The 25868-nt window shown below is 38.6% G+C and overlaps 1 protein-coding gene across 1 annotated transcript in view; it reads left to right on the top strand.

Moving 5' to 3' along the window:
- TRIO (trio Rho guanine nucleotide exchange factor) overlaps window positions 1-25868 on the top strand; it is a 247646-nt gene that overhangs the window by 54118 nt on the left and 167660 nt on the right. The window contains exons 2-4 of the mRNA XM_030446293.1: window positions 16807-16881; window positions 23100-23214; window positions 25473-25665. Of these exons, the coding sequence (XP_030302153.1) occupies window positions 16807-16881; window positions 23100-23214; window positions 25473-25665 (383 nt within the window). The remainder of the gene's footprint in view (window positions 1-16806; window positions 16882-23099; window positions 23215-25472; window positions 25666-25868) is intronic.

Here is a 25868-nt window from a genome sequence, read left to right as displayed (position 1 = left end):
TGTATATATCTGTAGAGCAGTAACTAAACAGACTATTGAGGTGTTGATAGGGGTTTTTTTGGTTTTATTTTGGAAAGGATTTTCTAGCATTTCAGAGATTGAGATTAGTTTTCAATATATCACTTCAGTTTTAATTTTCTAAGGCAGTGTATATGTCAACTTTAATTTAGATTATGATCATACCCTCTTCAGGAGGATAAGCATTTCAGAAACTGGCATGTGGGTGTTCAGGGATAATTATATGTAAATATAAACAGAGATTAATTAATTAAGGAAATAATTCTAGGTTTTATATACCTATGTGGGATCTCCTTGCTAGCAAATTTTCATGTATGCTGAAGCTTTTTATGAAACAAAATTGGAGAGCCTTGAAGCTGGCAGCTCTAGTGGTGGCAATAATTGAGCATTGCTAGTATTGAATGTTTAGGTAGCGTTCAACTTCTGCAGTTGAAACAGCAGGATTGTGTCAGATGAGTGGGCAGAGAGAAAGTTTACTGTTGCATTTGAATTACTTTGCATATTTTGTGTTTTGCTGTCTGTGGTGTACTGTATGAAGGATGGCTTAAATCTAGACACTCAGGTAGTGAGCTCTGATGCTCAGTTTTATTGGAATGCCATTGCCTCAAGTACAAATGTTAGAAAGGTCAAATTACTAAACTGAAATATTAAATACCAAATTAGAAGTCTTATTTCTAATTATTTGCTCCTTGTATATAAATATATAAAATAGTAATAGCTTTTATTTGCAATAGTGGTTCGTTCTTTGTTGATTTTTTTGTTTTTTTCCATCTAACAAGGTTTCTAGTGCATGATTCCAGACTTACATGTAGCGAGGGAGGAGACTGTTTTTAAACTGTCCTCCGATCTGGGAACAGTTGCATCTGGGTATTACATAGGATTAAATAGCAATCATTGTTAAAGCCTATTTGGTACTAAATCCAGGCAGAGCAACTGTTAAGCAAACTGACAGCCAAGCAAGCTGTACAGCCAGAAGATGTGCAGTGACAAAGATGGATTGCATTTTGATCATGTATTGTAGCTTTTTTTTTTTTTTTTAATGTGACTACTCAAACACAACGAGCTGAAAAATGTCTTGGAAACAATGCTTCTTGGAGAAGATAACCTAGCAGTTATGGAAACTATATCTATTTCACTGTGGTCTTGAATTCAAACCTGAGTTTTTGAAACCAGAATCCGTTTTTTCTGATAAAGGGATAAGGATTCAATTTGCTGTTGTTCCCGAGCATAGTTTAGTTTATCCATTCTGCTGGCCACAGACATACTACTAGGCTTTTGGAATATGAACAATGTATTCTTCTAAATTATATGCAAAACAGAAAACCTGGTGCACTGATACTTCTGAAGGGTAAGTCAATTGAATATTTCTCGAATTCTGTTTTGTGATGACATGTTACTGTATAATACTAAAAATTAAATTAGAAGTGTAGTTTTTTAATATGGTAGAATCCTCTCTACTTGTATGTTAGCTAATGACCTTGTAAGATGAAGAAACTGAAAACATGACTGGTGGGTGAAGCTTGACAGTGCTTCCTGACAATGTGTCAAAGCAATTCTGTATTCTTTTACTCTCCAAATAGATGTGGGTAACACTTCGTGTTTTAACATGATGTAAGTGATAATGGCAGCAATGGTATTAGGCATCAATCAAAATAGTGTGCTTATAATATTAGTCATCTGGTGAAGGGAGCATAAATGCACTGAGTTCATTATGAGGAAGGAATGCCTGTGGTGTGTACAGAGTGAATGGCACTTCAAGTAAATGAAGAAGATTCTGATGATAAGGATGTACACTGATAAGCTAATGGCCACCTGTGTCAAAATAGCATTGCTCACCTGACAGCCATGCATTCTGAGAGATCTTTGAGCCAGTAACTCAGTTATTTTGTTGCTCTGAAACTAATACTCTGGAGGGTGAAAATGCAAAGGATGGCATTATAGCTGACCAGTGTAAAGCAGTAATTTTGACTTTTTGGAATATGAGCTGCAATCTTTCAACCAGTGCTCCTGTCTGCTTGAGTTTCATTTTATTGTGATGCAGAGTTTCTATGATACTTTCCTTAAAAAATTCAGGATCTCTTTTTGGAAGCAAGACAAACCACTGAAGATACTTCCCAGTTGAAGCCTCTAGTTGGCGTATGGCATGCAGTTCACTTTGGTTGGGCTTGCTGCCATGTGTTAAAATTCAGACTCAGAGATGAGCTTCTAATGTGTGGTACCCTTGCATAGAAATGAACGGGTGTGGTTGGCTTAGTTTAGTTTATCTCGTGTTTGTTTGTTGGGCTTGAGTTTCAGAATTGGATTAGCTCCGTGAACAGCCAACCTTTAGCTTTCAGTACTATGCTTCTGTCGTCCTGTACTTTTTAAGTGTGCAGATACCAGGCATGTATTGAATGAGTAAATCACATTTTATCTTGTTTTTTGACTGGAAGCTTAAGCATAAGGAGTTTTGTTTTGTTTTTATTTTTAAGTCTACACTAAACATTTCTTTTGCCATGTCATCTTCTTAGAAGTTCAGTAAGTTAAATGTTTTTTGGTTTTTTGGGTTTTTTTGACTCAGTACAGGCTTTTCTTTTGAGACTATTACACAGCTGAAATAATTTGACTGATATATATGTGCCCTTACAAGTTGGCTAAATTAACTTGGGTTTGGGAAAACATCATTTCATTCAGAGGTAGAATACTGATAATTCCCTAAACAAGATCCAGCTGCTTGTTAAAATACTAAATTGTATTAGTTTCATTTAAACATAGATCTGATTTAAGGTAGCTTCTTCAATTGTGGAATGCTTTGTCAGCCTTAGCTGTTTTTTTCTAAATTCACTTGTATTTCTCACAAATTCATTGTGGATCTGGAAGCTTTTCATGGCCGTCACTGTAAAAGTATTTTATTTTTGCAAAATAGCTTTCAGTGTTTTTAAGTTCATACTCTTTTGCTCTCAATGGAGAGAGCACTGTTCAGTGGGGGAGGTCTCTACTTGTTTGACTTTATTTTAACCAGTTAGTCAGTGGACATCTATACTTGATAAAAAGATTTAATGCATGGTAGCCTCTGTTCAGACTGCTGACATACATGGTGGTGGTTAATCAAGCTAAGAATCCCCAGCCTGCTTTTGATAATTACCGTAAAACTGGCTTAAGCTGGCACTGTCTCCAAAAGGGAACATTCACTGAATTTACTCCCTTGATAGTATGGTTGCATGGAGCCTGACAGAACCCATTCCTTGGCTTTTGCTGAGTGCTAGTACATGCGTGCACATGTGAATACCACCCACAACCTTTTCATGAGTTATCACTGACTGTGTGCACACTTGACTGTACCAGAAAATTAAAATATCTTAGTTTTGTAGCGGACTTGTGAGTTCGCACTTGAAGGCTTAGTGCTTCATATTGGTGTATCTGCTTTTTGGAAAACCTTCAGTAACTTTTCTCTAGGTGTTTATGGTTAGTCTACTGGCAGCCAGTAGTAGCAGTTTCCTCCTTACCCTCACTGTATCATGTTGCATTAATATGTTTGATACAATGGCTTACTATGCTTTGTATAATTAAGCCTGTAATTCAGTTGTAATAAGGTGGTAGTTGCTGATAGACTAACAATTAACAGCACTGGGCTGAGCTGGGAACAGGGAAACAGGCTGCATAGTTTCACTTCCGATCTAGAGACTCCAGCAATTCTGTCTTGCTGTAATTGTTATCCAAGAGTGATTAAGCTTTTTGAGTACTGCAAAGCAAATATTCAGTGGATGTAAGGGGCTGTTGATCAGAATCATCGTGTAATTCAAACCTTAGTTCAACAACAAAAAAAGAAAGAAAAAAAAAAAGAAAAAAGAAATTGCAATAAACTTGACTGATGCATTTCACTGGAAGTCTCTGTGAGAAATTAAATCAGTACCTGTAATGTATGCTCTGAACTGGAAGGGTCAAAAAAAAATATCTTACAACATCAGGGAACTCGGATCCACAGAAAATCATTGAGCCAGGAGCTTGAAGAATATCAGTTCAAAAAATCTGGACGCCAGAATAGTCATTTGAAAACTGATTTCAATGGTAATCAATTACTCAAAGAGGTCAAAGGCAGGCCTTGTGTAAAGATAGGATTATCTCACATCTGCCAGGGACAGGCTGCTTTGGTAGGCAATTTAAGCTTCTGATGTTGGCCTTATCATCATGTGTATCATTATTTCAAGCAAAAATGACACAATAAGTCCTGCTAGATCAAAATTTTAGCTTTGAATCTCAAGTGCTTCATGTTTGTTTTCCCCAGATGTTCACGTGGTAGTACATTTTTTTGTTAGATGTCTTTGAAATCAGGGTGGTTTTGTTGTTGATAACAGTATTTGTTTTGACTGAAATCATCTCGCTACCTGTCTGCAGTTTCTATTTGAAGAGTTACAAGCCATGGAGCTCGTGTCTGGTGCTCAGTTACTAAACTCAGAAGTAAGTTGGCATTGGAGAATGTACTGATTTGAGCTAACTGGATAAATTTGTATGCTAATTGACTGTGTATGGTAATCGGTCTAAGTCTTGCTTCTGGTCCTTATGAAAACAGAAGTATATTGAGTCAAACGTGTTGAGAAAGGATCTCCAGAAATCTCTAGCTGAGTAATAATAATTCCAAGTACTGTTAAGTAACTTTTGAAGAGGACTAGTCCTCTTGATACATGTAGTGAAGAGTAAGTGGGTAGTAGATAAAATGGTCAATCTACTGTAATGAACTCTTGTACTTTAGTAGTGCCATGCCATATGAGTATGAGCAATGTTGATGCAGTGGGTTGTGGGGATAAGCAAAACAGGGAAACTGTATACCTAAAGCTAAGTAAGAATGTGGCACATGTCAAATGTACTAGGGGATACTGGTCATACACACATTTGTTTTAGATAAGGAGGCATGAAAGAAAGGCTGTTGTGATGTACTGGCTGCATGCTAAAAATGACTGGAGTAAGACTCTGGAAATTGCTTCATTTCTCAGGTTGTTTGTTTTGGTTAGGGTTGGGGTTTTTTTTGCCTTGTTTGTTTTCAAAATCAATAGTAGATATGAGAGTTTTTTTCATTCAAAGGGGATATCAGTATATTGCCTCTTCAAGCAAAGAAGAAATGCCTGTGGGGGATGTCTAACAACAAAAGTGGCTCCATAAAAAACAGTTCAGTAGAGAATGCTTCCTCATTTAATAAGGGTAAAACCAAAAAGCATTTTGCAAACATAACTTGAAGTTTCGTACAACTGTTGCTGTGCGTACTACTGCCATAAACCTTGTGTTTAACTGATGAGATGGTTTGTATAGAATGAGGGGGGTAAATGATTGGAATACAGATGGAAAAACAGGTAGATAAATCAAATTTCATTTGTAACCATTCTATTCCCACAGAAGTAGTCATTGTAACTAAGCTTGCTAGTCACTTAGAATAACATGTATGGACTCCTATTTGGTTTTATAGTTAAAATTTTCAGATACAGCGTCGTTTTTTTTTTATTTATGTCAAGGGAAGAAGACTTGAAGGAAGAAGCATGTTTAAATCTTACCTAGTGCCTGTAAGATATGTTTAGACTTTTGAAGTAATGCATTTATGTACATGCCAAACTACATGCTGCTTTTTTTGCAATTAAAATGTAGCTCCTATTGTTGTCACGAAGGGTTTTACAGGAAATCTATACATTTAGAATTTTTGTAGAATGAGTCAAGTTGTAGAATCCAACAAACCATTGTAATGGGTTAATTAACCTTAAATTAGGCCAGTTTTTGTGAAGTAATTAAAATGTTATAATTACAGTCCCTTGAATCATGTCATTATCCTGGTTGTTGATAGTGTCACATGGTACCTTGCATTTACTGCCAGAACACTTGATAAGTCTGAGCATGTAGGGCATGGATCCAGTGGTGCTGTAACATGCCCATGTGATGAATCCCTCTATTGAAATAAATAATAATGGAAGACATTGCTAGTGGTGGTGTCTGCCGGTAGTGTGCAGAAATGGATGACTGGCCTAGTTTGGGTATATAATGCTTTGTAACCCGGCCATGCTGTAGAAGGTGAAGAATATAAGCTGATGAGTGGATCCTGCTGACTGATAACAGAAAAGTAACCATCTGCACTTTATTATTTTGAAAAAGTGCAGCCATGTTGGGGTCTGTAGATATGATGATGAAGCTTTGAGCATAAAATAGTGGGAGCTCACAAGTATTTGTTAGATTGGATGTTGTGCTTGCACTTAATAGGAAGTGGTAACTTGCAGTCAAGTTTTAACAGCTTTTGTCTTACGTTTGGTCTGTAAAATGAGCAAGGTTGTATGATTTTTTTTTTTCTTTTAATTGAAATAGAACTTTATTAGCATGCTTATGACTATAATGCAGTGTCTCTACTTCAAGTACCTTGTTCCAACAGATATTTGGTAGAATATATGTCAATTGCTTCAATATGGACACAAGTATTAAAGCTATAGAAACACACGTGTGGTATCTTCAGAGGTCGTTATAGTCTTCTGTACTAATAGCATTAGGAGCTGCTGTTTATTATCTTGTTGTCTCAGTATTGCATATGCTACATATATTTATAAAGATGAGTTTGAAGCTAATTTAGTTATGACTTGGAGAACAAGTAAGATGATAAATTTTTCCCTGGGTTTGAGTGCTGATCCTTCTGACCAGAGTTGTGCAAGTGTACGTGCTGCATTTGTAGTAATCTGTACATTTACAGAAATAGATAAAAGTGAAGGCAAGATGCTCGTCTTGGCTCTCATGACGGTAGTGTCGAAGGAGCTGAGTAAGTGGAGTTCAGGGAGAACAACACCCAGCTTGATTTAGGTTAAATTTGTGTACTTCAGTAGCTGCGTTAAATGTAGCTCTAATGAGATTCAGGCTGCTTGCCTTTGTCATCTGAAGGAAATAATCTGCTAGAACAAATTCGATAAATGAAGGGTGAGACCTCCCTTTCTTAGTCACGAGAGTCTACAAAATCCATTCTGTCGATTCTCCGGTCGAAATGTGTTCACAAAGCAAAACGTGGTAAGGGGCTTTTGTTTGCCTCCAATGCCATGTGCCGGGGGGATCAGCCGGGGAGGATTTTTGGCAGGGCGCGGGGAGGGGCAGGAAGGGTTCGCGTAACTCCGGGCCTCTCGTATTTCTGCCTCCGTGAAGGTTGGTTGTTTTTTGTTTTTTTTTGGGGGGGACGGACGGACGGACGGACGGACGAAGCCGTGTCTGCAGCGTGGGGCAGGTCTCGCAGCGCGGCACAAAGCGGGTGATGTAATGCGTGGGGCTGGAGCGCCGCGGTCACGTGGGAGCCGATGCTGTCATCCGCCTGCAGGCAGCTCCAGCCGCCTCTCCGCGCCTCTCCGCGCCTCTCCTCCGCGCAGCCACCGCCGCTCCCCATCCCTTGCCTCCTATTGTCTCCAGCCCGCATTCTCAGCGGAGGCGGCCGCGCGTCTTGGGCAGGGGGACGCACCTGCCCGGAGTTGTGCGGGGCTGTGGTTTCTGATGTAATCCCTGAGCCAACGAGGCGGGGATTGGAACATCTCTTCTGGCATTTCATGCTGATCTTGCTCTCCCCTTTAAAGGTAGGGAGGAAGGGAGGGAGGGAGACAGGTTGCTGCTAGCAACCACTCACATATTAAACGTGAAATACCCCAGCTTAAATTCCCCCGTGGACTCCTGATCACTAGGCTTTTTTTTTTTCCTCTCTCTTTCTCTCTCTCTTTTTTTTTTTTTTTTTTTTTTTAAGAATTGGTTCATCCTAACCAACAGGCTGCATTATTCGGTATTTTAAATAAAATAAATTCAGTGTAAAAGAGGAGAGCAGGGAGAAGCTCTGATGTAAAGCTTTGCCCTCCCCCAAATGCATCTAACAGACATACATCTGAAGCCAAAGGCTGTGTAAAACAAGCTGTAGATGATTCTTTTTCACTGGTGTTCGCATCAGCATGAACTTAACTTGGTTTTAGCAGCATGAGTGCCTCCTCTTTTCTCCTCACACTGCTTTTTTTTTTTTTTTTTTTTTTTTTTCTCCTTAATGTGAACTGTAATGTAGCAGAGAAGCTTGGATTCATCCTCTATTTCCTGTGTCTTGGGTGCTCTTAGAGCTTGAGTTTCTCACAGCTGCGAAGCAGTTAAAAGGAAATTTGAAGAAATGAGAGCCATGCACAAACCACGTTATTTGACATACACAGTGTTGCAAACTGCCGTTTTCTTTGCCACAGAATGAATCAAATGTAAAAATAAAAATAAAAAATGAAGGGGGGTGGATCAGGAAGGAGTATTCAACAGAAAATGGTTGTTTAAATACTAATAAACAATTAAGTACTAATTTCTCCAATTGAGGACATACCTGGTCTCGTTTTGTTTATGAATCCTCCATAATGTGATGAAAGTGTTGTCAAAATGTGTGCATATTAAAAAAAGTGTAGAAAAATGAAAAATATTAAATAATAAAACCAGTAAATGACTAATCTTGGAATCTATGAATGATAGGAAGCCCAAAAGCAGTAGCTGGTGCTATAAAAAGGCATTTCTTCTGAAGAATATAAAGGTTTTTTCGTTTGTTTGTTTGTTTTGGTTTTTTTGTATTGTTGATTGATTTCAGGGCTGATAGAAATAGTTCTTCCTATTGTTGCTACGGATAAAACAATGCAGGACAATTTTCAATCTGTTATAGCTTGCTTATTTTTACTGCCTCTGCTGTAGTCTTCATCAATTTCAGTGTGGAAAGAGATTTCTCCAGATGGTGGCTTGGAACAAGAGCCAAAGGACATGATCTAAAATGTTATGTTCCAGCTGTTGCTGCTCAGAATTTAAAAGCTACTGCCTTTCACTTTGTTTTGAACAGAAAAAAAGTAAAACTGTTTACAGACCTTGTTAAAACAACTGCATGTTAAACTGGTCTTCAATAGGAGACTGGGTACCCTTCTGATAGCCCTGACAGTGAAGAACCCTTAAGCCATGAGTGTCTGTAGCAGCAGTCAACAGGGAAGGTCTCTGACTGCAGTGAGAGAGCAGTGTGTTACTGCTGTATTTGAACACCACTACAAAAAGCTTTGCCACCTCAGCAGGGCAGTGAACTGGGGTATTACAGCACTTACAGATGGATGAGCAGTTCCCACCAAAACAAATGAGCTCCCAACAATGTTGGTAGGACAGCAGGAAGAGACTGAAATACCTGAATGGATGGATAAATTTAAGAACAATTCCCCTCACTCCAAAGAGAGGAAACTGGTCAGAATTTGATCGTGTCATCATATTTTTATATTGAAAAATGGTCCTTTGTGGTTCTGGCTTGCACATTTCATAGGATCACAGAGCAGTATAGGTTGAAAATGATCTCACTACAAAATACAGTAACTGCTAGGTTCCTGATACCCAATTAAAAGGAAATTGCAGATTTTTGACAGAGTGATTTAGGATTTGGTGATTTTGTCAACCTGTGTTCTTAAGGCAGGTCTTAAAGTTTTGCAGTACCCACCAGAGGTAGCTACTTACTCTGGTAATCACTCTTTCCTAACTGAGGAATAGGAAGTATGTATTACATTGTTCTCCCCTCATAGCTTAGGGTCAGGAGAGGTGTGTCCTGGTGTCAGGACAAACCACAGAGCTGTTAGGAAAAAGTAAGAGAGAGCCTTTTAACACTCAGCAATTAAAACTTTAAAGTGGCTTTAAGAGCTCGTACCCTTCTAGTGAATCTCATTTTCTTACTTAAAGGCAATTTCTAAGCTGTCCACTCCTGTGAGGTCCTGGTTGCCATGTGGTAGCACTGCACCAACTTGGTACTGAGGTGGTGCAACTCCCTGCAGCAGATATGGGAAGTGCATAGGATGCAAAACAACAAAACAGAAAGAGGAGGGATGTTTCTGTGTGCTGCTGTGATTAAAGTGAGTGTTTGAAGGTTTAATGTTTTCTGATGAGCGGGTCTTGATCCTGATCAGAAGTGAAAGGGGGTCACAAGTAAACTCATGTCATACTCCTGGAACTGCTTTAAACTCAAGACTGGGTCTCTGAATTAATAACTTATTAGTTACAGCAAATACTTTGCTTAAGCTCATAACCATGCCTCCTGGAACAGCCCTGAAAACAGCCTGGTCTGGTTATATGCCTCTAAACTGTATCCTTGTTGGAGTAACCTGGAGGCTTTAGAATCTGGACGAAGAAAAAGACAATGAATAAATGATGAATTCTAAGGTTACTAATGCTGTCCAGTAATCAGCATGTGATTTTAAAAAATTGCTGATGGTTTTTTATGTGCTCATAGAAAGAAAAATGTATAGCCTTGAAGATGCCATCACAGGCATACGTAAAATTTAGCATTACTGAGATGAATTGCCATTTGTACCCTATCAAACTGGTTATCTGCAAGTTCAGAAAGCTTCAGACAAGAGAAAAGAATGGCAATCTTTGCCGTAATTTCCCGGAGTTCTCTTGCTTTGTTGCAATGTGAGGATGGTGTTATATATATAGAATATAGGCAATGTCTATAACAGGAAGTGATAACAGTGCAGTTGGTGAATTGGCAGCACTAATTGCTGTAGGAATCCTCTACCTGCATACAAAAGTGTGAATTCATAGTTAAGCCTACCTTAAAATTGAAATGGGCACTTAAAATACTTGAGTTGAAATAAAAAAAAGCTATTAACAATCCTGTACATGCAGTAACTTTAGTAACCTTTTGTTTCTCTCTGCCAACACTTTGGGTTTTCTCAATTAGAATTGGGTTTTTTTTGCTATTTTCTGCTCTATAAAAGTTCAGTTTTCTTTCTCACCTTTACGTCAGTAGTCTGCCTTCATTTGTAAACCCAAGAACCTGAGGGTTTCAGCTATCATTTTTCTTGCCAAATCTTGTTGAAGGAAAGAATCAAAATGTTCTACTGACTTAATCTGTACTGGTTTCTATGTTGTAACCAGGGTAAGGATGTAAAAGGCTTCAGAATGGCTGCTTGTGAATCTCCTCATAACATGTTTAATTTTTTATTTTAATTTATTGGGTTGGTTTTGTTTTGTTTTGGTGGAATAATGCCATCTTTAGAAAATTGCCCACTGTCCTAATGTAAAAACCTCTCCATGGCAAACTGGGAGAATAGGAACCTGCTTTGTGCTCTCTCTCTGGACACTTGAAAAACATGAGAGGTAGTGTATAAAATAACTCATAGCTGAGCTTTGTCATATACAACTATTAACTGATCAGAAAAAAATTAATAAACTTGTGGATTTCCAGGATTTACAATCCATGTCATTGTCTTGTGATATGGGGAAGGAAAAAGGTGAATAATGAATCCTTGATCAATTTAATAATGCACCCATTTTATTATCTTTGATCTTCTTTATTCGTTCTTTTGATTTTCCTTTTTCTTTTAAATAGCAAGAAGGCAATTTCTCTTGAAATTGAACTAGAATGGTGTTACAATTAAAAGGAGGAAAATCTCGGGTAGCAGAGTCCTGTTGTTGATACAGTTTGTGCTGTGAGAAAGAGAAAATGCTAAACACAGCATCATCTTGGATACTTTTTGCTTAAACTTTCACTAACTACACTTCGAGAGTTTGTGTTCCAACTTGAACCTAAGGCATCAGTTGCTGCTACCTCCCCTAGACTCAGGAAGTTGCTGATTGGCAGTAAATGCCAACTTCTCTTCCTGCATTGAAGTTGTGTTGTCTCTTCTAGCAAATATTTTTCTTTCCACTTACGAAACCTAAATCCAAAGTCCTGGATAATTAATGTAGCAGTTCTGAGTGCAGCTCTCAGTTCCTCTACAGATTTCTCCCTTCCTAGAGAGCTTAGCATAGCATCTGGATTTTTGAGCAGAAGCCTATCATCAGAGCAGGTCCTTTGAAATGAAGACAGTACTCTATTGGAAAATAACTCCCTGAAAGAGTTTCTCTGGTTCAGGATGGGTTTTCTGTCAAAGAAGAAGTGAGGATTGGAATGCTAGTGCTGGAGGGAGCAGGCTGGCAGGTAGGACACTTGCTTACTGGCGATGACATGACACATGGAGTAAGTCTGTTGAAGTCCAAAGCCTTAAGCATGGACATGGGTTGAGTGTGTTTAAGGCAATTTTATCTGCTCCCTTTAATTGTGTGGCTGAATGGCTACTGATCATTGCTGTGCAAGATAATTAAGAATTACCTTGTTTCGAGTGTCTGAAGGATGCCTCAGCATGCAGACTAGTACAGCATTTGTCTTGGGTTTGTGACCTACCACACAGTACCCACTTTCTTTTACTCCTCTAAAGGTCATTTACTCACTGTATTTCAGTGCCTGGGGGAAGTTCCAGCAAGTTGGGTACCCCGGGGAGCAGCAGAATTACAGGAACATTGTGGTTTCCAGACGGAAGTTGCTACCTTTCCCTTGGGTTACTCTCCTGTTTCCAGAGCAGGCAACCATGCAGTTCTGCAGCCAGGTCTTCACTATGGGATTTGGGAACACCTCCCATCCAAGTGTGAGGGGGATGTCCTGGCCATTTGGGTAAAGGCCTCTTGGAAAGCTTCCTAGGTGTGATGGCTCTGCCTAAGAACGCTCTCTTTTCATGTGTATCTCAGCTTGGTTAAACCAATATATTGCAGCAACAATATCTTACCTTCATACAGTGTGAGAAAAAGGATCAGTACAGACAATTTAGTTTTCTTAAATTTGGCTGGCTTTGAATTTGTGGTGGCAAAGAGGGAGGAGGTGTGTTTATTGAGAAGACCTCTGAATTTTCCAGTTTTCCAATTTTCCACCTATAGAAAAACATTTAGGTGACTTTATTTTGCTTCTTGTTTGCATGTTTTAAAGATCTTTATGGTTGGGATGCAATACATCAGCAACTGTTCTGTGGAAAGAGACTGGTTTATTAGAAGGCTGTATCACTGTAATTTAGGGGATTGTGTAAATCTGAAAGCTTGGGGGGAGGAGGAATCTCTGAAACACACTACTTAGTGGTGTGTTACTTAAATTGCTGAAGTTGACTATAATTGGCATAATTTAAGCTCCTTCTTGACTGGTAGTTACAGAAAAGTGTCTGTGTGATGTATGAGACAATAGAAATTTTACATATTAAAACCCTGAAACAGTAAAATGAGTGTTCCTCGAAGTATTGAAACATAAAGGGTGTTTTTTCTGTCTTAAGACCAAAGTATCTTCAGAAGATAGCAGCGTAGGATTCATTACTGAAAAACACATTTTTAAGACAAAAATGCCCTATTAGGTTTAACCAGAGAGAAAAAGAAGGAACAGCGTAAACGTGTGCCCCGAACGCATTATACCCTGAACCGCTTATACACCGCGGTTGCAAGAGAGAAGCGTGTGCCGCGGGCGGGTTCCGGAGCCCGGTTCCGTTCCGTTCCGTTCCGGCCACGCTGGGCGGCGCGGGCTTTGGCTGCTCCTGCTGCTCCTCGGGGCTGGCCCGGCGGGAGTGGCTCTCGATCGCCAGCATCCCCGGGGATTCGGGGGGACGTGTGTGTGGTATGTGTGTGTGTGTGGGGGGTGTCCGTGTGTGTCCGTGTGCGTGTGATGGGGCTGCGGGCACTGCGGCGGGACCGCGGCGGCTCCGGGATGAGATCACCGTCAGGAACATGTGATGCAGCCGCCTGGCGCGGGGGCTGCCGAGCTGTGCGGGAGAGATGGGCGCAGATATTTATGGCATTACGTTTGAGTGCGGTAAACGCCTCGCTTTATATCTGTGTATTCCGTATTTTAAATGAAATCCTCGTAATCGCAAGTGATTTCGGGTGCGGAGGCTTTGAAAAGGGGTGGGGACACTCCTCTCCCCCTCCCCCCCCCCCCCCCAAACCTTTAAAACCTGCTTATTGCTGCATTTTTTTTTTTTTTAATTTATTGTCGTCCTGTTGGAGACAAAAACATGGTACCTTCTTGCCACGTTCATTCTCTCTGCTCCCCAGCACCGTTTCATCAGTCGTAATATCCACAGTCTTTTCAGTTAAGCTTCAGCGTTGCAGAGCAGGAATAAAAATACTGTGTTTAGAGCTGCAGGAATATGGTAATCCCAGGCAGCCTTAAAGGTATGCGGATCCAGAAAACGAGCCAAGCACTAACGTATTTGCTAGGGTGTTTACCTTGAGCAGCCCCTTAATAGCCAAAGAAATGTTAGCTAAATGTTTCTTGCTTCTTACATGCCACAGGCAAAGTAAAATGTGCAGCTACTGCACATCATCCGAGGTGAAGTAGTTTAAGGGCTTAGAAGTCTGAACAAGCAAAGCTGCGGTAACAGCAGTGTCTTGGGTAATTTTGAGCTAAGACAGACAGCAAAGTACAGCACTAGTTCCTGCATGCTTTTTAAGTGAGGAGAAAGTGCTTTCTACCTCTAAATTTACTGTAAAGAAAAGGCATTGCCATGGTTGATACAAAAGCTGAGCATGCTAAATTGGCATTAAGCTTACGGTGACTAGCTCAAAACACATTAAAAAAATTTAACTCTGAAGGCATGTCTGTATGCCTTAATAGTCCAAATATTTTGAGGTAGAAAAAGGTGTTTGTTGTCTTTTTAGGTGAGTTATTTAAGCCCAAGGTTTTCCTAAAGTCTTGGTTTAAGCTTTAGTTCCTACTAAATGAAAACTTAGTAGAGGAACAAAACTGTTGGCAGTTTTAGTAGCCAGTACTCTGGAGGAAGATATAATTGAAGAGGTTTCTTTGGAGCTTTAGACCCCTGAGAGTCTAAATTCAAACATGAAAGAAGTAGCTGTGACCCTCTCCTGCTTTGTTGCTCTGAAGTTGCTGTTTAATTGCAAAATACTGTGCATTGCATAGAAACCCTCCATGCAGCATGGTTACCCAAGGAACCAGTTTTCCTAGTTGAGCCTTTCTGAGAACACAGGTCAAATTTTGGGTTTGTTTTTGGTTTATGATGTTCATGGGAAAACAAGGAACTAGCCAATGGCTGGAAGAGGATCCGTTTAGTTTTCTTTAGTTTGTAATCTGTGAGTGCTGAGACAATGTCCTGGCTGAACACCGCAGTTATAGTGAAATGAGGGGACCCTGCCTTATCCTACATAGGTGTCATCACAGACAGACATTTGTCTCAATGCATTTTTCAAAAATCCCCAGAGGTGGACAGTCCATAGTCTTCCACAGGCACTCCTCTGTGCTGCTTCACATTTTTTTCCTTTACAAAACTTTCTACCATCCAAAGTAAGCTTCTGGCTGTAATTCCGACATCTTACTTTTGCTACCACTAGACTGCATGTGTTTTGAGGACTGCTACCCTGCCCCCTTCACTTCTGCAGACTAAGGAGTGTCATTTGGTTTGGTACTTCCAGGCCATTTTTGTCCCTCAGGTGTTCTGTCTGGTGTGTTCTGGGTCTGTTTTGAAGTGTAGCACCCATAACTTGATAGTGAAGTGGCACAATATTGCTGATTAGAATAGAAAACTTTAATGAAATTTACAAATATGATGCCCTTATTTCTGAACCTTATGTCACTTCACATAAGGACGATACCTTCAGGTTTCAGCTCTGAAGTGCACAGTTCTTTCATTAAAACTCGGAGCCTGATAAAAAAGGGTTTGAAATATTTTAATATTTTTAAGGAGGAAGATAATTATGGTCTCCGTCCCTTGGCATCACTGTGTCTGCTGCCACCTCTTGAGGTATTGTGTCCCATTTGTGCAGATGAACAGCTACACTACAGAAAATTCCACCACATACATACCAGAGATTGCTCCAATTAAGCAGCTCATTCTACCTCCTCAGTAACTCAAACTGTTGCTTCTGAGGAACACAACAACTGTGTTGTATCAGGCTGTATGCACTGTTCTTACTTAAATGTACTTCTAGGTTTTAACTGTGGTAAGGTACTAAGTGCTTACTATTTACTCCAGTAAGGGGTACTTTCTCCAAAAATGAGTTGTTTGTGTGGGTTTTTTGTTGGGTTTTTTTTGTTTGTTTTTAGCACATGAATCCATCAAGACTGGGACATATCATACAGGCAGTATGTATTTTTGCGGGTACAAAAGCCACTCAGTTTTTGTAAGATGAACAAGACTAGACTGGAAGGGGCCAGTATTGTCCAAGTCAGCATGGAATATAAGGTCATAAATACTTCCTAAATCTCCCTTATTAAAGGAGGGAGAAGTTTAGAATCTGGTCACAAAGCTGTAATGAGAGTAGAGAGAAGGGACAATCTGGTGATGTGCTGCTTTGCTACATTGACTGTAATCACTCACCCCAGGGACCATTTTTAACTCTGTATGCTTAGAGTGAACACCACAAAATGTGTTCTCTACTGCAAAATGCTGCTTCTGTCAGATAGGGGTAAAAACACTGGTGATAGCTTTGTCTCACTTCCACTTACACAAGTGATATAAGGGAAGTGGTGTTTAAAAGGGATTCTTTGGTGGGGTTTTTGTGTGGTGACTTAGGGATTTTTTTGGAGGAGGGAGTTTTGGGTTTTGGTTTTTGTTTGTTTTTGGTTTTGCTTTGTTTTGATTTTTACTGGTGATTGCTGTAAAGGCTACCTATTCTTTTTAGCTTGTTGTTACTCCTCTTTGATTGAACCACAATTGAAAGCAGGATTTGGAATGCCTAAAAGCAACAAGATGCAACTGATAGTTTTTATTTACCAATAAAAAAGGCTAATTACAGCATCTTTTCTTCTGAGGCTTGCTAACACACCATGCTATTTGTGTTAAGCTAGTCTAAGCAATAAATTGTTCATCAATATATTATAGAAATGTAGTTGTATTTTGTTCTTTTGCTTCCTTTTAGTATAAGGTTATTTTATTTCCAAAGCTAAACATTATAGAGTGCATTCATTGAATGTAGAAGCTGACTTTGTTTGATTTTCTGACTAATTACCTTGTCTTTTCCTTTTCTTTTTAGGGTTTCGCAAAAATGATGAAATGAAGGCTATGGAAGTATTACCAATTTTAAAGGAAAAAGTTGCATACCTTTCAGGTATAGTTAATTTTTTTCTGTTGTGGAATGCATAACTGTGTTTTTTGTCACATATAAAATGGTGTTTTTATACTTTAAGTATTGTTACAAAAGTAATGGAAAGCTAGAGTAGTTATAGATAGCAAATGTTTCAGTTGGGTATCCAAAACATAACACAAGCATTTTGAAAAGATAAAAGATCTGTAATAAGGAGGGTATTATATATATTATTGAATGTGGACAACATATACTGCTTGCTGTTGTTGTAGTTGTGTCCCGTCACCTCCTGCATACCCAACAGCGTTATTTAGAACAATTTGCTGACCCATAGTCATGTTTCTTCTCTTATTTCTGGTTCTTCAACTGGTGAGTTTTACAGAGATGGCTTTGTTACTGTCCCATCTGAAGCACTGGAGAAGTATCTGTTTTGCAGAAGTAAAATTTCAGTGCACATATTTTGAAGTACACTTAATGCCTTCATAGTGAAATGAGTTAGCAGCTAATTTTAGCTGTCTGCAGCATTAACTTGAAGTTGCTTGGTTGCTTTACAAGGTATAGTAGATAATTTAAAAGTGAGGCTTAGATGAATGAATATTGTACCTTACTTTATAAAGTGGTAAGTAACTTCTCTTGATGTAATGGTGGCTGAGGTGCTTATTTTTGTGAAGTGCATTTTTGGGTGTGACTTTCTGATGTAAGTACTTTCGAATCTGTTGGGAATCAACAGCATCATTCTCTTTGCCTTAATCCTAGTGTCAGTTTTAGAGTACAGTCTCATATTTGAAAGGTTTTTTTTCAATCTAAATAATTTATTAAGAATTCAAAAACTAAAGCTCTTACCTGTAAATATTACAACATTAAAAATTATTCCTGAAATTGCACTCTTTAGAAGTTTGCTGTGAATGTATGCTGATGCTTGCAAGTAGAAGTGTGTAGTTCACAGTACTTCATCCTGTCTACTCTGCCTGAGTCAAGTAGTGGTGTAAAGCAGAAGAGATATTGTGGGTTTTTTTTCTTTCTTTTCTTTTCCAAAAGGTCCTGGCAACTCTAGTGAATGATACAGCACACTGCCCAGGACCAATTTCTCTGGCAGTGTAGGAACTCTTAGTTCTTCTGCTGATGAATTGTAGTGGTGGTGAAGTCTTGCTTTAAACTGTATTTTCAGAGGGAAAGAAGAGAAGAGGAAGCTAAGCATGATATTTCCACCTCTCATTACTCCTTTTAGGACCTTGCTTTATGTCACTTAACAAAAATGTGGTCTGTTGCCAAGATTTGTGAATTTCCAGGTTGTCCAAAGTTTAGTTTAAACCCCTTAGAAGGGATCTGAAAGATGATAGATGTTATGAGATAACTTGTAAGCATGTGGCATTCTCAAAAGGCATTAAATCAGTGAAAGCAGACCAAGTGAAAGCTAAAGATAAATTTAGGGGAAGATTATAGATTATGAACCAGAGTAGAAGAGGTCCAGGGAAGAAGTGGTTGCCGTTGTGCCTTTGTGAAAGTAGTGACTTCTGACATAAGAACAGAGCAAACAGCTGTGGGCAGCAAGACTGGATGAAACTGTCAGTATCCATGCTTTCAAGTTTCCATTGCAAGTGAAGCTCAAATGAAATTAGAATATCATAGTAGTGCAATTGATAAAACAAAAAATTCCCAACAAGGCTAGCACCACCACTAGGACTTAACCATTGCAAACTAGAACTGTCAGGCTTTCTACCTGGAAACAAAAAGCTAAGGAAGACTGTTGGATTACTGACTTACAGAGTATTTCATAGAATGGTTTGAATTGGAAGTGACCTTAAAGATCATTTAGTTCCAGTGCCCTTGCATGGGCAGGGACACCTCCCACCAGTCAGGCTGCTCAAAGCCCCATCCAACCTGGCCTTGAACACCTCTGGGGAGAGGGCAACCTGTGGCAGTGTCTCACCACTCTCACACTAAAGAATTTCTTCCTAACATCTAACCTAAATTTCCCCTCTTCCAGTTTGAAACTGTTTCACCCTTGTCCCATCACTACACCCCCTTGTGAAAAGTCCTAAGTCCCTCCCTAGTTTTCTTTTAGGCCCCCTTTTCAGGTACTGTAAGGGTGCTGTATGGTCTTCCTGGAGCCTTCTCTTCTCCAGGCTGAACAGCCTCAACTCTCTCAGCCTGTCTTCATGTGCTTCAGCCCCCTGAGGAAGGGCTTTCAATGTACTTCTTCTTCTCTCTTTTTTTTTTTTTTTTTTTTTTTTTTTTTTTTTTTTTTTTTTTTTTTTTTTTTTTTTTTTTTTTTTTTTTTTTTTTTTTTTTTTTTTTTTTTTTTTTTTTTTTTTTTTTTTTTTTTTTTTTTTTTTTTTTTTTTTTTTTTTTTTTTTTTTTTTTTTTTTTTTTTTCTTTTTCCTTCCCCTCTTCCTTTAAATGTACAACTGTTACTTAGTTTTAATACTTGTATTTTCTCCATGGAGAAGAGAATGCTCAGGTGGTACCACTTCACAGTATTCAAAGGGAAAAAACCCTATTTCTGTAGTTGCTTTTCCTCTGACAGATATTACAGTAGACCTGATGTGATTTACTCTTGATTTTTCCTCAGTCATCACAAGCCAGTTTAGCCCCATTTTTTGAGGTATTAATGATAAGGTTTTTGTACATGAAAAAAAATGACTGGATTTTTCATAATTTAGTACCTCTGAAGATGTACTTGGATGGAAGATAATTCTTTCTCCTTATTTGTGTTATATGTAGCTCAGTCAGGGTTGTGGCTGTTTTGTTTTGAAAGTGAATTTAGAAGTAAATTTTGTACAACAAACGGTGTACAAATGAGGACCATGATGCTAATAAGTTATCTGAATTTGTTAAAATCTGTGTGTTCCTTGCATATCTTAATTATGTTAGTGTAGCTGTGATGCTCAAACTGTTAAAGAAAGGTCAAGTTAATGATTGAGATAACGGTTGGAGTGAGGAAGAGAGTTCTTAGAGAGTAATCTCTGAGAATTCAATTCAGAAATAGATCTTGAAGTAGGTATTTTTTCCCAGGGCAGGAGGCAAGGTAGTACAGAAGAATAATACTTCTGTGAAGTACACCCTTGGCTTTATGTAGCTGATAACTGCAGAGTCCCAAAGCTCATGAGCCAGCCCTGACTTTTAAGTTATTTGTACATACAGATTCTGGAATAATTCTGCATTAGAAATATTAGTTCTTCTTGAAATCGGTCTGACAGGCTGGACTGTTTTATCTCATATTGGTCAAAGTAACAAAATAACTTGTTCTGTAGAATGCAAATGCCTTGGGTGCAAGCTTCCCTGGGAAACCTGAAATAGAAAAGCTTCTTAGGGATGTAACTGTGACGTTATGAACTTGGAGTGTTGGATGCAGGTTTTTGGCTCAATTTAAATCTGAAATCTGCTGAAGGACAGCTTATGCTTACATCTTTTTAAGTATACTTACACAGGAGAGTAATTTCTTACAGGGTGCAGCTGTCTTGGTTTCATGTGAAGGAAATAGCGCTTGGTAATTGTTTCCATTTTCAAATGCACACATAAACCCCCTGTTTAGCTTTCTTTACCTGGGTACATTGAGACTAGGTAAAAAAGGCATTTCTGAGAAAAATGCTACTACTCAGCCTGTTGTATTTTAGTGTCATTTGGAGACCATTGACAGGACTGCTCTTAGTGGTGTGCACTAGGCAGAAGTGATTCATGTTGGGTGACTCATGTGAGTTCATCAGCTACTCATATGACACAACTTGGCATAAACAAAGACAGAATATTTCAGTCTGGTTGGGGCTTTAGATAAAAGGAAAGAGGTAAAAATGGAATTCATGCAATTATGATAGTACTTAATATGTTTTTTGTTAAACCAAGACAAATAGGGGTTGAGTTGAATAGACTCTTGTGAGACAGGAATCCCCACCTGATGCTCGTTCGGTCTTCTTTTAACATTCCTGTTGTGTATGACACAGGAGCATCTGGAAAAAAGGAAATGACTTATTTATTAGAGAAGGCCTAGGAAAGCTTTCAGTGTAGCTGACAGAAAAAAAAAAGTCTTTGGGACTTTTTTTGCATGATATTTATAATTTTTGGTATCTTTTTTAAAGACTGCATAGTGAAATATTTTTCACCAAAATTAAGGCTCTGTTATTTCTCAATACTTATCTATACCTGCTATTTGCATGGCAAGTTTTGTCTCCAGCATACAAAAATCTCAGGATATGGTTTTCAGAAAATGTAACATCATACTTTATGAATAGGTTTTCTCTGTGGAGTATGTGGAGCTGGGAACAACTGAGTAGCATCGAAAAATGACATAAAGAATATGGGTTTCTTTCTTCTGCCATGTTGGAAAATGGCATGATACGGAAGTTGCCTGTGTGGGAAAGGCCGGGGAGGACTGATTTGAGGTGACTGAATGAACAAGGCATTTAGTTTAAAAACACTTGGCGAGTGATAAAGATGATTCAGAATATGTTCTTCCCTGCTACCTGCTGATTTTGAAGAAGAAGTATCCACTCTGAACAACAAAGCACTTTTTCTGGGGATTGGAATCAGTTGCATTTGCCAGTTCAAATGTAAACTTTAAGATCCGTAGTTCCAGGTGGTGCACTGAGAAGAGCATTAGGGCTTGCAGTAGACTGCCAGCTGAGTTTTGGTTACTCTTTGGAATCCCCTGATTACTTTGGAGCTGAGCTGAGGCCTGGGCTGCTGGAATCAGCCTTGTCATTTATCCTTCCTCTTTCTTGTGGCTTCTGCCTGATTTTTATCTTGTCACTTTGCAATGTAGAAATCCTCAAAGCTTTTCTGCTTGGCAAGTGAGTTGGGATGGTCAAGACTGGAGTTGCCTCTCCACATCTAAGAGCAACACAACTCAGTTGTTTTAGTCTCGGTGTGCCACTAAGAGGTCATGGAAGGTAGGATGTGAATTTCCTTTTAAGATAGGTTTCCTGGCGTTTGCTGCTTGACGAGATTCAAAGCTGGTTTTGGCTTCTTCTGAGTTTGATTTGGTGCCTCACAGGGAACAATGTCCGGCAGTTGCCAAACCAACTCGCCTCGACATGCTAGACTTGGTGTCTCTAGCTAAGCACATCACACAAGGCTTCTGTTGGGAGGCTAGGTGATGATATAATTTTACTGACTGGTTCCTATTCATTCGCTTTGTTGGCTTCCCTTTCTAAGAAAACATTTTTTAAAACCTTTGGTGGTTAAATAATGTGGGATATACAAGGGGAAGCTGATTTACAGTGAGAAATCATTCAGGGACAGAGCGTAATGTTTTCCCTTGTTTCTATGAGACGGGAGAAAACAGTCCACACATCTGTGGTTGAAAACATGCATGTGAATTTAGCTTTGTAGAATGTGTCTGTGCTATTGTACAAGTGTTGAGAACACAGTTTATTGACCTGAATTTAGGATTAGGAATAGTAATATTTTGTTTGTCAACTAGCAAGGACATAAAATTGCATTTTAGTGTTCAGCTATATTCAGTCTGTGCAATTTAATGAGTAAGATGAATACGTGCCAAATCAAGATTATTTTTTCCCTTACATTAATTGAGTGGATTCTGTATTTCCTTTGTTTTACATTGCTAACAAAATTAAGAACTGTACATTGACAATTCATCATCTGCACATCAGAAGAGGATAAAATATAAATTAAATGCTTTAGTAGTAATCTACCCTACTCATCTAGAATATGCACTAGGTGTAAATACTGTACACCTAAACTCTGTGCTAGCAATAGTGTTAACCCTGAGTATTATCTAACTAGCTGCTTACAAAATAGCATAACTCTATATAATAGCATAACTATATTTAAATTTAATCTGTACAATTGCTAATTCCAAAACTTAAATGCAAAGTACATCTTGGTGCAGATGTTCATACTACCAGTCAAACTTGAAATGTGACTGTAATGTGCAAGTGTAATGCCATGGGTGGGGATTTTTTGGTTTTTTTTGGGGGGGTGTGGTTTTTGGTTTTTTGTTTGTATTTTGTTTTTGTTTTTTGGCCTTTTGTTTTGTTTTTTCCTACCAATATATACTATTGTAGGAATTGTGACAATATGCTGATTGATACCTTCTAAATTAAATATCAAGATGGTCTCTAAATCAAAATGTTGGCATCTCACTTTGAAATAACTTTTTTTTTAAAGTGGACATTTATGAAACTGTGTAGTCTCTAGGTTTTCTGGAAGTATTCTGAAGATTAGTGTTGCATACAACGATGGTGTTGTGCTTTGGGGGTCTTTAAACATGTTTAATTTTTCAGGTGGCAGAGATAAGCGTGGAGGTCCCATTCTAACTTTTCCAGCTCGTAGTAATCATGATAGAATACGGCAAGAAGACCTTAGAAGACTGATTTCATACCTAGCGTGTATTCCCAGGTGAGTGATGGATACTTGATAGGCTCTGAAATTATAAACCAAAGTAGATGGATTATGGTGCAGTACTGAACAGGTTAAGAAAACGACCAGATTCATACCAAGTTCTGTCAGTTCCCATTTTCAAACTGCTTTATGGAAGAACCAGAATGGCTGATCTGCTTTAGCTGGCCATAGTTTGTCTTAGAAATGGCACTGTCATGCTGTATTACTGTCACTGTGTTGAAGATCGTGAATACAACTCGGTGACTTTCAGTACATGAATAATTAGAAACATTTCTTTATCATTCACAGTATATCTTGTGTGTTCTGAAGTTGGCACAACACTCCTGTTATTTATATTAGATAAGTTAATAGTGTCCTGATATAGCACAAGAATAACCAGAAGAGAGACACATGAACTTGCTTATAAAGGTCTTAGATAAAACTGTGGAGAGATCTGTGAAAGTACACATAGCGTTATATTATCAACAGTTGATATGCTACTTGGTCAGCTATGAATTACAATATGCTATTTGAATATACTGGCAGAAGTCAAATCTAGTGCTTCTGTCTGTGTATACACACCCACATTATATGTATAACTTTATATATATTTATTTTAAAAGTTAAATATACGTAAACTAGTTTACATAGAACTTTGTTTCTAGAAGTAACTGAACTGGGGACAAACATGATTATAGACTTCAGGTCTATCTCAGAATCTGCCAGCATTATGTCCAGACTGGAGCAATGCTGGCTGTGCTTGAATATTTTTGCTATAACTTCAAGAAGTAGTTTTTCTTACAGTTGAAAAAACCCAACTCTTGGACAACATTCCTGAGTGCAATATCTTCCATATTTCTATAATGTGTTAATTTGTAGGCAATGTTACTTGCACCTGATGTAGTCAGGTTTCAGATGGACAAAAATGCCTTCCTAAAAATAACTTCAAGACATCTAGTCAAGAGTGCATATGGCTAATTCAGCCAGCATTTATCTTGATAAACTTTTCAGAAATGGTGGGTTTGCGGGGTTTTTTCCTTCTTTGTTTTGTTTGGGTTTTGTCTTTTTTTTTTTAAAGCCGGCTTTTAAGACAACTCCTCAAAAACTTGTATTGTCTTCTACTCTGCTCTATCAATAACTCATCTTTCTACACTGTGACCACTGTGACTGTGTAAAGTGTGCCAGTGAAGCTTTCCTACTTCTTGGACACTGAAAACCTCACCACATGAATTCCAGAATTGCATTTACATTAGTCACAGTCCTGGAGGTGATTCATGTGTTCTAACAATGGAAATTAGATCCCTTTTAATAGTCCATTGCCTATGATGCATTGGTTTTCAAATATTTTCCCTTTTTATGTTAACAGGATTATGTAGAAAATTCTACTAGAAAAAAAATAAATCAAAATTTCTGGTGTTGGTGGTGGTTGCTGCACTTGATTAGTGGCAGGCACTAAGTAACCAAAGATACTGATAAACAGAAATCTTCCATTCTCAAAAGAGTTGCCTGAGAATTTGGGTGTAAGGTCTGTTGACTCTTGGACAGCAAAAGCGAGGTCAGATTTTGTAGAAGCAGGTTCATATAGTTTTCTTCACAACCATAAAATGCTTTCTTATCCATTAACTATCCACAGATTGATCTCATTACAGAAGGAATTGCCAAGAAAGGTGGGGTTTTCTTTCACTCTGCAGACTAATAATCTTAACTCATAATTTGGGACTAGATCTACTTAAAAATGTTGCAGAAGTGGTAGGTAAGAACAGTATGCCACTTTTTTATTTTTCCCCTCTCTTTTTCTTTCTTTTTTTTTTTTTCCTCCTCTCTTTTTCTTTCTTTTTTTTTTTTTTTTTGAGGATCCCCTCAGGCATTAGAAAGGCATACACACTGTAGTAAAGTGTGTGTTCTGAAGAGTCAAGTGTAAATGAATTACATAGCATTTCTTCAGTAAACTGTGTGCTTAATTTGTGTCTAGGGTGAAGGAGAAACAAGAATGGAAGATGAATCATTGTCAGTATAAACTAGGAAAATGAAAGAGGAGATAAAGGGAGATTATTAAATCAGCAACAGGTGTAAAGCTGTTACCCGCACAGAGTCTGCAGCGGGGTGAGAGAAAAGCTTCTCGAGAGGTTCATGAGGTCCGTATGAGACAGCAGTGAGACCCTAAGGTGTGAGGGTTGGCTTAGGAGCCCACGCTTGTTTAGGCAATGTGGTGCACTTGAGGATTGTGTTTGAAGTTGTTACCTTTGCTTGATAACCTTTTCTTCTTTCTTCTACAGTGAGGAGGTGTGTAAACGAGGATTCACCGTCATTGTAGATATGCGTGGCTCAAAATGGGACTCCATAAAGCCTCTGCTGAAGATTTTACAGGAATCCTTTCCATGTTGTATTCATGTTGCACTGATAATCAAGCCAGACAATTTCTGGCAGAAACAGAGGACTAACTTTGGCAGCTCTAAGTTTGAATTTGAGGTAATTTTCCCTATGGTATACAAACATATATTTCTTTGTGGTTTTACATGTGCCTCGCTATTGATCAGCATCTTGAAATCTCACAGATAAATTATGTTCTAGAGGAGAGAGGAGGGGTTAAATGGGCCAGTGGTGCTGGAGGGAATATGGTTTTCTTCATGTATTTAATCTGGTGCATGCATGTTGTCATTTATGTTCTTATT

Source organism: Calypte anna, chromosome 2 (genome assembly GCF_003957555.1).
Source record: "Calypte anna isolate BGI_N300 chromosome 2, bCalAnn1_v1.p, whole genome shotgun sequence".
Lineage (NCBI taxonomy): Eukaryota > Metazoa > Chordata > Aves > Apodiformes > Trochilidae > Calypte > Calypte anna.
The sequence above is the reverse complement of the archived record's forward strand: the minus strand, read 5'-3'. Positions and strand labels throughout refer to the sequence as shown.